General features: G+C 38.5%; 1 protein-coding gene across 4 annotated transcripts in view; it reads left to right on the top strand.

The window, feature by feature from the left end:
- Usp9x (ubiquitin specific peptidase 9 X-linked) overlaps positions 1-14,749 on the top strand; it is a 162,091-nt gene that overhangs the window by 38,753 nt on the left and 108,589 nt on the right. For all 4 annotated transcript variants that reach the window (XM_045140215.1, XM_045140214.1, XM_045140217.1 and 1 more), the window contains 3 exons: positions 4,000-4,079; positions 8,658-8,770; positions 10,478-10,696. In XM_045140215.1, coding sequence (XP_044996150.1) covers positions 4,000-4,079; positions 8,658-8,770; positions 10,478-10,696 — 412 coding nt within the window. The remainder of the gene's footprint in view (positions 1-3,999; positions 4,080-8,657; positions 8,771-10,477; positions 10,697-14,749) is intronic.

The following is a 14,749-nucleotide window of genomic DNA, read 5'->3' on the forward strand; positions in this document are numbered from 1 at the left end:
AGAGATATTTCAGTCCTGAGCATTCCTCTGTCACTTCTTCTCAGCACCATGGTGCTTTCTGAGTCATCCCAAGGTCACCACCATCTGAAAAGAGAAGCTTCTGTAACTAAAAGTGAGAGTAGCAGTAATACATGGGTATGGACATTAGGAGAAGTGTTCACTGGGAACTTTGATGAGCATAGTATATACATTTTGCCATACACTAGCAGAGGTTACACCCCTAGAGTTTATGACTTCCCCTGTCTTAGGTTTTCAGTATCAGGCATGTATTCCCTCCCGTGAAGTGGGCCTTCAATCCAATGAGAGAGCAGTTGGGTTCCCCCATAACAGAGATGCCACTATTGCACGCATTGGCTCATTTGGCCTGGCTGGCCAAATTTATCTTGTAGTATCCACTGTTGTTTATCTCCACTGGTGATTTCTGTATCTTCCATGGAACTACATGCAGTATAGCTTTATCCAGCTTTCTGTCAGTTGTTCTACATGGAGGAGGTTTTCAGCTCAGTTCCAACAGGATTTCTCAGTGATCTTGCAACCCAAGCATGTGGAGTCTTCAAGCAATAGGGTCTTATCATCTATTCCTTGTGGGAAACCAAGAGCCTTGGCAGTGGCCTGTAATGTTTGGGGGCATCAGGTACCTCCCTGGCCAACAACTCACTGACAGGTATCCCATCCCTGGCACTGAAAATTTTCTAGTAACAATCTTTGGCTTCTGAGTATGTCATTGTCCAAAAAGTAGGTTTCCATATGCCTTATTTATATCATCTTACTTTTTGATTAGCGCTCCCCCACCCCCACCTTTCCTTTACTCAGTCTCTTCCCCTGACCTCACTTAGGCCTTTTCACCCCCCAATTAATCTGTTCTTCTGCTTACATATATACAATACCATCCTCTTAAGTCCCCCTCCCTCCCTTTCTATTCTCTTTATAACCCTTTCTAGCTTACTGGCCTCTGCTATTGAATTTTATTTCAACTCATATTGAAGTCCAATCATTTGTATGATGATATGAGAGAGAACATGTGACATTTGGCTTTCTGGGCCTGGGTTACCTCACTTAGTATAAGCCTTTCCAGATCTATCCATTTTCCTGCATTTCATAGTTTCATTTTTCTTTACTGCTTAGTGGAACTCTATTATATAAATTTGTCACATCTTCATTATCCACTCATCAGTTGAGAGACATCTAGAGTGGTTGCATTTCCTAGATGCCGTGAATAGAGTGGCAATAAACATGGTTGAGCAAGTATCTCTAAGGTAGTGATACGAGTCCTTAGGATATATGTCTGGGAGTGGTCTAGTTGGGTCATACGTTAAATCTGTCTCAGGAACCTCTACATTGATTTCCACAATGGATGCACCAGATTGCATTCCCACCAACAGTGTAGAAGGGTTCTGCTTTTTCCTCATTGTCACCAGCATTTATTATCATTTGTTTTCATGATGGTAGCCATTCTGAGTGGAGTGATATGGGATCTCGGAGTAGTTTTAATTTGCATTTCCTTGATTACTAAGGATGTAGAACTTTTTTTTAGATATTTATATGCCATCTGTATTTCTTCTTTTGAGAATTCTCTATTTAGTTCCATAGCCCAGTTTTTTTAATTGGGTTGTTTGATTTCTTATTATTTAGCTTTTTGAGTTTTTTTTTTTTATATCCTGGATATTAATCCTCTGTCAGATGAATAGGAGGCAAAGATTTTTCTCCCATTCTTTAGGTTACCTCTTTGTTATATTCACAGTGTCCTTTACTGTATAAAAGCTTTGTAATCTCATGAGGTCCCAGCAGTTGATCATTGGTTTTACTTCCTGAGCAACTGGGGTTATATTCAGAAAGTCTTTGCCTACACCGATATGTTGAAGGGTTTCCCCTAATTTTTCCTCTAGCAGTTGTAGAGTTTCAGCTCTAATATTAAGGCCTTTGATCCATTTGTACTTAATTCTTGAGCATGGAGAGATAGAAGGATTTGTTTTCACCCTTCTACAGATACATATCCAATTTTCCCAGCACCATTTGTTGAAGAGGCTGTCTTTTCTCCAAATGAGTATTTTGGGCCCTTTTTTCAATGATCAGGTGACTGTAGCTTCCTGGAGTTTTATCTGGGTCCTGTATTCTGTTCCATTGATCTACATGTATGTTTTTGTGCCATTATGACATATTTTTCTGTGTGGTGTTTTGAGGTAGGGGGTCTCACTATAGCCCAAAATGACCTGGAATTCACTATGTAGTCTCAGACTGGCATAGAACTCAATAACGATCTACCTACCTGTCTCCAGAGTGCTGGAATTAAAGTGTTCACCCACATATTTGGCAGGAAGAGGGGGGAGAGGGAGAGAATGGATGTGTCAAGGCCTCTAGTCAGTGCATATGAATTGCAGACATGCACCAGCTTGTGCATCTGGCTTTATGTGGATACTGGGGAATCAACCCTTGGTTTTTAGGGTTTGTAGGCAAGCTCCTTAACTGTTGAGCCATCTCTCCAGCACCAAATACGAAATTCTTTTTAAATTTTATTTATTTCTTTATTTGAGAGAGAGAGAAAGAGAATGGCACACCCAGGCCTCTAGCCACTGCAAGTGAACCCTAGATGCATGCACCACATTGTGCATCTGGCTTACATGGGTACTGGGGAATCAAACCAGGGTCCTTAGTCTTTGCAGGCAAGTGTTATAACTGCTAAGCTATTTCTGCTGCCCAGTATGAAGTTCCTTTTGTTTTTATGGGTTTTTGTTTGTTTATTTGTTGTTGTTTGGTTTTCTGAGGTAGGTTCTCACTCTAGCCTAGGCAAAATTCTTAATATATTTTTGTAACTTGCTTTCTTCATTTATTTTGAATATTTTCCTATCTTAAACCATTGTTTTAAATGAACTATTTAAGAGAATACATTATGTCATTCTAGTAGCCCTCTGTAGTAATTATGTACAGAGATCATGAAACAAAACAATGTAATTGTGTTTGGCTGTTCTCTGTAGCAGATACATCATAGACAACGGTTGTATTGTACTTTAATTTTTGTCTGATGATTGGTTACTATAGTAAAGTACTTAATGTAGACTAGAGAATAGGATAGCATATTAACAGTCTTTAAGGGAATAAAAATAGAGAGGATGTTTATATGTATAAATGACAACAGTTACTTGTTTCTAACAGACTATATGGTAATGGAATGATTTTTTTTTTTAAGTGGATGCATGAGTGTTAGGGGATTTTGTCAGATCTTAAGATAGAGATTAAAAGATAGGTTGATGAAGGTTGGTTCTTCTGTGAAGAGAGGGGTGAATTAGGCGAATATGAGCTTGAAGGATGAGGAAAAAGAATAGATGGATAGATGGTTGGGCCAGCGCTGGGATCCACAAGAAGGCTGCATCCTTATTTAAGGAAAGGACAGCTGTGAAATATCCAGACCTACGACTCACTTTTCTCCCAAAAGTTAATAAATCTCTACCTCCTAAAGTTTTTGGCCTTTCTGAGGAAGTTTAGATATGTGTCTTTTAATCTAAATCCTGAAAGAGCTTTTTCCTGTGAACTTTTAACAGTAGGGATCTATGATGCCTAATTAATGCATGATTTATTATGGTAATTTCATATTTTACATTATGATCTAGTTTTCTTCACTCATTTTTGTACCTTTCAGTTGATGGTATCTTTAAAAATCCCATTTGGAGGGGCTGGATAGATTGCTTAGTGGCTAAAGACTTTTGCTTGCAAAGGCTGCCAGTCTGGATTCAAATCCCCAGTACCCCTCCAAAGCCAGATACACAAAGTAGTGCATGGGTCCTGAGTTTGTTTGCTACAGTAAGAGGCCCAGGCATGCCCATTTTCTCTCTCAATTTTTTTTTAATCTGTTTGGAGAGATAGCAGATGTTTAATTTCCAAAACAATTATTTTATTTTCATGTTAGTATTAATATTTTCATAGTGAAGTAATCATAATTAGTAACTTACTTTTGGTACCTCTTTTAGCACATAACTGATAAGCATCTTTATTTTATAAACTCAGGCCTCGATGGGTGGTTCCAGTTTTGCCAAAGGGGGAACTAGAAGTGCTTTTAGAAGCTGCTATTGATCTTAGTAAAAAAGGTAAGTTTCTATGTTGTCCTTTTCTTCATGTATTCTACTGGATAGACTTTTACTTTATTCCTGAAAACCTCAGTTTTCTCTTTATGGGGACACACAGCAAGGTTACAAGCAAGGCTCATATTCTTTTAAAAGAACAGCTGTGAAAAACTGTAAACTCTGATATTAGACAAAAGTGTGTATATATATATATATATATATATATATATTCATATTTTTTATTTTTCAAGGTAGTGTCTTGCTGTAGCCTAGGCTGACATGGAATATTCACTGTTGTAGTCTTAGGGTGGTCCTGAACTCACGGTGAACCTCCTACCTCAGCCTCCCAAGTGCTGGCCACCATGCCTGGCATATTCCTATTCCTTTTTTATTTTATTTATTTATTTTGGTTTTTTGAAGTAGAGTTTCACTCTAGGCCAGACCTGGAATTCACTGTGTAGTCTCAGGGTGGCCTCTATCTCATGGCAATCCTACCTCTGCCTTCCAAGTGTTGGGATTAAAGGCATGTGCCACCACGCCCAGCCATATTTGTACTTCTTTGTTTTTTTGTTTTGTTTGTTTTTATTTTGTTTTGTTTTTCGAGGTAGGGTCTTGCTCTGGGACAGGCTGACCTGGAATTAACTATCTAGTCTCAGGGTAGCCTTGAACTCACAGCAATCCTCCTACCTCTACCTCCCGAGTGCTGGGATTAAAGGCGTGCACCACCACACCCAGCAATATTGGTATTTCTTAAGAGCACATCTATTGTTAGATTTGGGAAAAGGTTTTCAATCAAAAGTTAAAAAACATTGTTTAGACTCCTGTTATAGGAAGTAATATACACAAAAGGTTTTCAGGCATGTCTAACCTTTTGGCTACACTGTATTATCTACAAAGGACATGTAAGTACCACACAACTGAGTTACCAGAAAACCCTCAATGTTTTAAGTATTTTGTGTTGGGGTGCATTCATAGCTATTTTGGGCTGTAGCTTAGATGCACCTGCTAGGTAATAGGTTTAACTGGTTGTAAGAGAGTATGGAGATGGTATTTATAGTGAGCCATTTCTGGTCCTAAGATAAGTGCTGTGCAAATGTGCAAATTACTTGCACTTTCCAAGAATCAAAGGGCACATGAGTTTTAATCTACAAACCACTGAATGATGATTCCATTTTATTAATAATATGTTTCCACAATAAACTAGCTTTCTATTTTTTAAACATAGGAAAAGTGATTTTTTTTTCATTCAACAAAAGACTTTAAAGATGGAATTTTTTGTTTTAACAAAAAAGATCAAAAGCCAAATAAAAGGGAATGTTGGTTTTCAGTTGTCCAGATATGAAACCATAATTGTTGGGATTAATCCTTATTGTCATTCAGTTACTTTGGTTTACTTTACTTACAGCTGAATTCTCATAGCAGAGGACTACTGTTATAATGCTCAATTCATTTTTAAGGCATTTATTGTAGTTGCTTTCTCTTACTGAGATAAAGCACCCAACCAAAAGCAGCTGATAGGAAGAAAGTTTATTTTGGTTTACAATATCAAGGGGAAAGTGTGGCATGAGCAAAGGCTGGACATATCCATGTCACAGCTGTGGAAAACAACAGCAGGAAAGTGAGCAGAGTTCATGCAAGGGGAAGCTGGCTATAACACCCCTATGTCCACCCCCTGATACACATCTCCTCCAGCAAGGCTCTGCCTCCCAAATTACTATCAGCCCAAAACATAGGAGTTTATGGGGAACACATAATTAAAACCATTATGGCATTGGAGATTAAAAACCAGCAACAGGGTTGGAGAAATTGCTTAGCAGTTAAGGCAGTTGGCTGTGAAACCTAGGGATCCATGTTTGATCTCTCTCCAGATCCCACATAAGCCAGATGCACAAAGGGGAGGCAAGTGCAAGGTATCACATGCCCCCTAGGTGGCGCAAGCTTCTGGAGTTTGATTGCAGTGGCTGAGGCACTGGCATGCCAGTTTTCTCTCTCTCTTTCTCTCTCTAAAAAAAAAGCAGCAATAATCAGATTATAAAAAACAAAGTTTTATTTTGGCTTACAGTTTCAGATATTTCATACTATGATCAGTTGATTTGCTTTTGGGTCGGTGATGAGGTAGCATATGATGAGGGTCCCACAATCACCTTTGAAAGCATGTCCCAATATTTTAAAACGTAACCATCTCTTAAAAGCTTCACTACCGCCTAGTGGCACCATGGGTTGTGGCCCAAAACTTTGAAGGGTGTACTTTACCCAAATCACAGCACCAGCACCATAGAGTGTTATAACAAGTGAAATTAATTATGGACAAAACTAACATGTTTAGTACCTTGCTTGAGTCCGTCTTACTCCCTGGCAAGGGAAAACTTCACTTATAATAATTATCCCTCTTTTTTAAGTATCTTAATGGTTTATCAATTTTGAAAATCTATGAACTATTAACAAGGCTTCACTTTTCCACAATTGAAGGGAACACTGTGCTAGTTGTGTTCTAAGCCTTAGCCATCCAATCATAATTAAAAATAAAGGGTGGCCTGCCTTTATCTTCCTTCCTTCCTTCCTTCCTTCCTTCCTTCCTTCCTTCCTTCCTTCCTTCCTTCCTTCCTGCCTTCCTTCCTTCCTGCCTGCCTTCCTTCCTTCCTGCCTTCCTTCCTTCCTTCCTGCCTTCCTTCCTGCCTGCCTTCCTGCCTGCCTGCCTGCCTGCCTGCCTGCCTGCCTGCCTGCCTGCCTGCCTTCCTTCCTGTGGGGGGGAGGTTCAAGGTAGGGTCTTACCCTAGCCCAGGCTGACCTGGAATTTACTGGGTACTCACAAGGTGGCCTCCAACTAACGGCATTCCTCCTACCTCTGCCTCCCGAATGCTGGGATTAAAGGTGTGCACCACCACACCTGGCCTTCTTTCTTTTCTTTTTCTTTCTTTTTTTTTTTTTTTGAATTTTTTTTAAGGTAGGGTCTCGCTATAGTCCAGGCTGACCTGGAATTCACTCTGTAGTCTCAGGGTGGCCTTGAACTCACAGTGATCCTCCCACCTCTGCCTCCTGAGTGCTGGGATTAAAAGGCATGCGCCACCACACCTGGCTGGTGGCTTTTCATTTAATAGTATTGACATTCAGTGAATTTTCTATCTCTGTAGTTTATTTCAGATATGGATCATATATTTTTAAGTTTAAATGTCATCCATATTGTACAATCAAAATATTTCTTGTAGCAGTTTGAGTAGCTTTTTTTTTAATTTTTATTTATTTATTTATTTGAGAGTAACAGAGAGAAAGAAAGAGATAAGAGATTGAGAATGGGCGCGTCAGGGCTTCCAGCCACTGCAAACGAACTCCAGATGCATGCGCCCCCTTCTGCATCTGGCTAACGTGGGTCCTGGGGAACCGAGCCTCGAACCGGGGTCCTTAGGCTTCACAGGCAAGCGCTTAACCGCTAAGCCATCTCTCCAGCCCTTAAGTAGCTTTTTACTTTGTCATTAATAATTATAAATGAGTCATTTGTGGTGTTACAGGCCTATAACTTCCCAAAAGTACACTAGAAGCTGAGACAATAGTGGAGAGAGAGTTCAAGACCTGCCTATGGGCTTACATAATGAAACTGTCTCAATGAAATAGGAATTAATAGGTGTAATGAGATTGGTAACATGCTTGCACTTGGAACACTATAGCAAGGGTCATGGACTGTGTAGTAAGATCTGACTTGAAAAAAAAATATTAGACATGCCTTGTATTTGGTGGCACGTGACTTAACTCTGAATAACAGCGTGCTGGCTTGGTGGGCTTTCTGGGACTTGCTGCAGTATTGGATGTATCATGAGCCAAAGAGCATTTTTTTGTCTTTGTTTAAACTGACCAATCACTCTAGAGGAGTGGGCTTCTTACATTTGATTACATAAGTGTAGCTTCCCACTGGAAGAGTGGGTTTTTATGCTCCCTAGTGCCCTCTTCCATGAGGAGTCTGTTCTCTCTGCTTTCTTTACTTCTTACCTTGAAATAAACTTAAAAAAAAGGAATGATAAAAAGAAGCATAGATACTGCAACAGTGAAAGGAGACACATAAGGAAGAAGAAGCAAGTCATCTTACTTGGCCATACAATTAATAGTATAAGGGTGCTAAATGGATAGTTTACAACTAAGATTTTTAAAATGTTTATGAGGGCTGGAGAGATGGCGTAGCGGTTAAGCGCTTGCCTGTGAAGCCTAAGGACCCCGGTTCGAGGCTCGGTTTCCCAGGTCCCACGTTAGCCAGATGCACAAGGGGGCATACGCGTCTGGAGTTCGTTTGCAGAGGCTAGAAGCCCTGGCACGCCCATTCTCTCTCTCTCTCCCTCTATCTGTCTTTCTCTCGGTGTCTGTCACTCTCAAATAAATAAATAAATAATTTAAAAAAATGTTTATGAAATGTAAAACTTCAGACTTGTTTTCAGGAAGCAAATGCTAGGTAGTATTTAGATTGTCTGTCACATGGTATTGGCCACCATTTTGGGTTTAAAATCCAGCCTTGTAATTTGTAGCTGCAATTGCTGTGATTAGTTTCTGATTATTATCTTGTGTCATATAACTGAGCATTGTAAAACTGTGTTTATGTTTTTCCTCCCATTTTCTTAGGCCTTGATATTAAAAGTGAAGCATGTCAACGATTTTTTCGAGATGGGCTAACAATTTCATTCACTAAAATCCTTACAGATGAAGCAGTGAGTGGCTGGAAGTTTGAAATTCATGTGAGTCCTGGTTTTGACATTGAAAGCAGATTATATGATATTCATGTTTGTGTCCACATTTGTGTGTGTATATATGGTCCATTGGTTAGAGTATAAAACTTTCAGAATAATTTTATAGTAAATTATCTTTATTGAAGGGCAGTATGGTTCTATAGAATGAGCATGAAATTTAACGTTTGAAATTTTGTGTTTGAAATTTCTCCTGGGTTCATAAGTGCCTATGTGACTTACACAAGTTATCACATCTTATTGAATCTGATACTATCATTTGAAAGATACACCATTATTTATATATCATTAAGGAAGGAGAACACTGAAGATGAGCAAATAGTACATGTCTGGTGTACCAGAAAAGTCAGTGTTGTTGAAACAAATGAGAAATGAACTCATCATGTAGAAAAGGATAGAAAATAACATGTATATTTCAACTTTGGTACCTAAAAAAACCAAAGAATTTAAACCATAAGCCACTATTTTGTTTGTTTTTATTTTTTGAGGTAGTGTCTCACTCTAGCTCAGATTGACCTGGAATTAACCATGTAGTCTTAGGGTGGTCTTAAACTCATGGCGATCCTCCTATCTCTGCCTCCCAAGATGCCCTGCTTAAGCCACTATTTTAAATAGTTCTAAAGTCTGGATTAAAATCATAGGGTGTCATTTTGCTTTTATTTTATTTTATTTTTTGAGGTTGGGTCTTGCTCTAGCTCAGGCTGGCCTGGAATTCACTGTGTACTCTCAGGGTGGCCTCAAACTCAAGGAGATCGTCCTACCTCTGCCACCCGAGTGCTGGGATTAAAGGCATATGCCATCATACCCGGCTAGGTCTAATTTTTTTAAAGCCCTTTCAAGTGGAGATTTTAAAGTAATTTCAGGCTTATAATGTCTCCAAATGATGGCAGAGGCAAATTCACTTCAGTATTTATAAGATAGAATCAGATGACAGAGGTCTCAAAGAGTAGAAGCTACCCATATCTCTTGGACTGATAAATGTTATAATTGCTTTAAGTCATTGTTCTTTGATTCACTGTGAAAGTAGTCATAAGTAAAGTAGAAAATGTTTTTGTGGTCTATGGACTATTTTCTAACTGGCTATAGCTTAAAAATCCCAACATCATGTAATAGTTTGGATTTAGAAGTTGTAGGTTTAAGAGCCTGGCATGGTGATGCATGTCTTTAATCCCAACACTTGGGAGGCAGAGGTAGGAGGATCATCATGAGTTCTAGGCCACTCTGAAACTACATAGTGAATTCCAGGTCAGCCTGAGCTAGAATGAGACCCTACCTCAAAAACCAAAAAAAAGTATAGGTTTAGAAATGGAAAGTTTGAAAGTTAGGATAACAAATGTCCACCTTTGATAATGGACATGTCATTTTAATTTTAGAATTACTACCTTGGGTGTGAGGATCCAAGCAGAAGAAAAAAATTTTGTCTGAAGAAATAGAGCAGGAGTTGATAATTTATGGTACCAATGTTATTTTTTAAGCCACAGCAAAAGCTTTTGAAAATAGATATCATAAATTATAAATATCATAATTAATTTTGACAATTTGATCATAGTACTAGTGAAATTATAATTCACATGATCAGTATAAAGAAATGGAGAGATCATTTAATACTGAGATGAGAGGAATTAGGATTACAAAATACTTCGGTTTGACATTACAATGTTTTCATGTTCTAAATCACCTTTCTTCTGTATATAACAGAGATGTATTATTAACAATACCCATCGCCTGGTGGAGCTATGTGTGGCTAAGTTGTCCCAGGACTGGTTTCCACTTCTAGAACTTCTTGCCATGGCCTTAAATCCTCACTGCAAATTCCATATCTACAATGGTACACGTCCATGTGAATCAGTTTCCTCAAGTGTTCAGTTGCCTGAAGATGAACTCTTTGCTCGTTCTCCAGACCCTCGATCACCAAAAGTGTGTTGGTTTGTTACTTTCAAAATTAGACATTACAATTTTTCCTCTACCACAGAACTTCCAGTAATATGAACACCTTTTAATTAACATTGCAAAGAGTAATTTCATAGTAGTTGGATTTTGTTTAAACCAAAGCTATGTATGTTCTGTCTTGTATTTCTACCACTACTGAGGTTTTTGTGCTGAAATATTTAAAGTCTGATAACCAGTATGTTTTGAGACTTGAATGGAACTATGTAGAAGTAGGAAAAGGCCTTTCTGCGTAACCATAACATCGTTTTAGTTCATTGCTTGAGATTATTTTTTAGAACTTTTTCCAAGTACAGTTTTTTTGGATTGTAATGTATGGTGGTCTTTATTTACAACTTTATTAGCAATAAGGGGGAGAACTTTTAAACAACTTAATAATAAAGGGCATCTTGGCTATCCTGTTAAATAAGTCCCATTTAGTTTTTTGGGGGGCAGTTTTTTGTTTTTTTTTTTTTTGAGGTAGACTCAATCTAGCCCAGGCTGATTTGGAGCTGACTGTAATCCCAGGCTGGCCTTGAACTCACAGTGATCCTTCTACCTCTGCCTCTGCCTCCCAAGTACTAGGATTAAAGGTATGTGCTACCATGCCGAGATAAAAGGTCCTATTTTGCATGTCCACCTAATAGTCCAAAGATACACAAAACTGAATCTGCATATTTTATCAACTCCATGTAATTTTTAAAATATTTTACTTATTTATGAGAGAGAAAGACAGAGAAGAGAAAGTGACAGATACAGGGAATGGGCACACCAGGGCCTCTAGCCACTGCCTAGGAACTGCAGGCATGTGTGCATCCTGGAAAATCAAACCCAGGTCCTTTGGCTTCAGAGGCAAATGTTGTAACCACTAAGCCATTTCCCATTTTCCCCTTTTTTTTTTAAATTTTTGGTTTTTCAAGGAAGAGTCTTGCTGTACCCCAGCCTGACCTGTAGTCACTATGTAGTCTCAGGTTTTGCTCAAACTAACAGTGATCCTCTTTCTTAAGCCTCCTGAGTGCTGGTATTAAATACTTGTGCCACCCTTCCTGGCCCCATATACATTTTTAAAATATTTTATTTATTTATTTGATAGAGAGAAAGAGGCAGAGAGAGGGAGAGAATGGGCGTGCCAGGGCTTCCAGTCACTGCAGACGAACTCCAGACACATGTACCCCCTTGTGCAACTGGCTTATGTGAGTCCTTGAGAATCGAACTATAAGTCCTTTGGCTTTACAGGCAAATGCCTTAACCACTAAGCAATCTCTCTAGCCCCGGCCCCACATACATTTTTGCTCAGCCTATAGAAATAGTCATCATTGGGTTACTCTGAAATAAACCATAATTTCCTTTGTAGTTATAGTACAGGAGTTTGCTACTTTGATTATAAACCTCAGGTATTGATCTATAAAGCCTTCATAATTTGAGAATATCCTAAAATACTTGAAAATACATCACAAATAGAATTATAGAAAATATAAAGTGAAAGCAGGATACGTAGTAAATCTATTAAATCTCACTTAAATACATACTTGAATATATAAATGTAAATTTCCTATGTCATTGTAAACAGACCATAATTTTTTACTACGTTAGCAGTACATTGTTTTTATTTTATTTTTAATTAATTTTTATTGACAACTTCCATGATTGTAAACAATGTTCCATGGTAATTTCCTCTCTCACCCCACTTTCCCCTTTGAAAATCTACTCTACATCATATCCTCTCCCCCTCTCAATCAGTCTATTATTTTGATGTCATCATCTTTTCCTCCTATTATGATGGTCTTGTGTAGGTAGTGTCAGGCACTGTGAGGTTATGGATATCCAGGCCATTTTGTGTCTGGAGGAGCACATTGTAAGGAGTCCTACCCTTCCTTTGGCTCTTACATTCTTTCTGCCACCTCTTCCACAATGGACCCTGAGCCCTGGAAGGTGTGATGGAGATATTGCAGTGCTGAGCACTCCTGTCACTTCTTCTCAGCACCATGGTGCCTTCTGAGTCATCCCAAGGTCACTGCCATCTGAAAAGAGAAGATTCTCTAACCAAAAGTGAAAGTAGAGGGTATGAACATTAAGAGAAGTGTTTACTGGCAAGTTTGATGAGCATAGTATATACATTTAGCCAGACAGCAGCAGATGTTACAACCCTAGGGCTCATGACTACCCCTGTTGTAGGTTTTCAGTATCAGGGATGTATTCCCTCCCATGGAGTGGGCCCCCAGTCAAATTAGAGGGCAGTTGGTTTCCACCATAACAGATATGCCACTATTGTACCTGTTGGCTCATTTGGCCTGGTTGCCAAATTAAGGCTTGCAGTATCCACTGTTGAGTATCTTCACTGGTGATTTCTCTTTCTCCCATTGAACTGCATGAAGCATGGCTTTTTCCACCTTTCTGTCAGCTGGTCTACATGGAGGAGGTTATCAGCTTAGTTCCAGCAGGATTTCTCAGTGAGTTTGTAGCCCAAGTATGTGGAGTCTTTAGCAATAGGGTCTTACCATCTATTCCTGGTGGGAAACCAAGGGCCTTGGCAATGGCCTGTAATACTTTGGTGGCATCAAGGACCCCTTGCCAACAACTCACTGGAAGGTATCACATCCATTGCACTGAAAGTTTTCTAGTAACAATCTGTGGCTCCTGAGTGTTCCATTGAGTACATTGTTTTTAAATGTTTGAATTTAGGGAGACATTTTAAAGACTTTAAATATTCTAGGTGCTAGACAATTTGAAAGTATGGGCTGCAAAAGTGGCTCAGTTGGCAGAAGACTTACTAGCATGCACAAGACCCTGGGGTAATTTCTGCACTAGGGTGGTGGAGCCAGAATGAACAGGAATTTGGAGCCAGTCTGGGTTACCTGAGACCCTGGCTCAAAAAAATTGAAAGTCTTATGTACAATCCTTAGTTCATTTTAAATTTTGAGCTATTTTCAACTCATATTAATCCCACTAGGTGGCTTATTTTTGCTCAAGTAGGTCAGGTTGTCATCATCGGAATAATGGCAATCTTCAAAATCAAAAGTTTTATCTAAAAAAAAATTTAATCTATACCTGCATTCATTTTTTTTTTAAGATTTTACTCCATTTTTTCCCTTCAGTGGATAAATAATTTACAATTTGGGATACTCATGGGGAATTAGAATTTAACATGGCTAAAACAATGTTTTGGGGTAATTTCTGCTTTAACATGTTTTTATATCTTTGAAGTTTAATTCTTAATACCACAACTGGACATTTTCCCACAGACTCACTGCTGAACAGGGCAGCTTTTCTGAGTTCTAACTCCAGAAGTATGACTTCCTTTTTTCCCTTGCTTTCTCTTCCTTGGATGCCAGGTTAAATCGGAAGCATGCTTGCTCTGACACTTTGGGGACTTTTCCACCTTAAAAAAATATATATGTCTAAGCTGGGCTTGGTGGTGCATGCCTTTAATCCCAGCACTTGGGAGGCAGAGGTAGGCGGATTGCCGTGAGTTCAAGGCAGCCCTGAGACTACATAGTAAATTCCAGGTCAGCCTGGGCCAGAGTGAAACCCTACCTCAAAAAAAAAAAAACCACTATATATATATATATATATATGTATGTATGTATGTGTGTGTGTGTGTATATATATATATATATATGTATGTATGTATGTGTGTATATATATATATACATATATATATATATATATATATATATATATACATATATATATATATATCTCCTTACTCAGATAAAATTAGAACTGTAGCCAAGCATGGTGGTGCATGTCTTTAATCCCAGCACTCGTTAGGCAGAGATAGGAGGATTGCCAAACTGCTTGGGCTAGAGCAAGACCCTACCTGGAAAAACAAAAATCAAAAGATAATTAGCTTTCCAAAGCCTTTGGGTTTTTTTTTTTTAATGTGGCTCAAATTATGGTTACAAGTCAAGAAATAAAAGTATATTCATTAGAATTAACCTACTCACTACTGAAACCAGAGAAATTTTGTTTTCTCATATTGCTTAATAAACAAGAAACTTTGAAAATTGATTAAAGGATTTTTTATTGAAATTAAGTTTTTAA

This window comes from Jaculus jaculus, chromosome X (genome assembly GCF_020740685.1).
Source record: "Jaculus jaculus isolate mJacJac1 chromosome X, mJacJac1.mat.Y.cur, whole genome shotgun sequence".
Lineage (NCBI taxonomy): Eukaryota > Metazoa > Chordata > Mammalia > Rodentia > Dipodidae > Jaculus > Jaculus jaculus.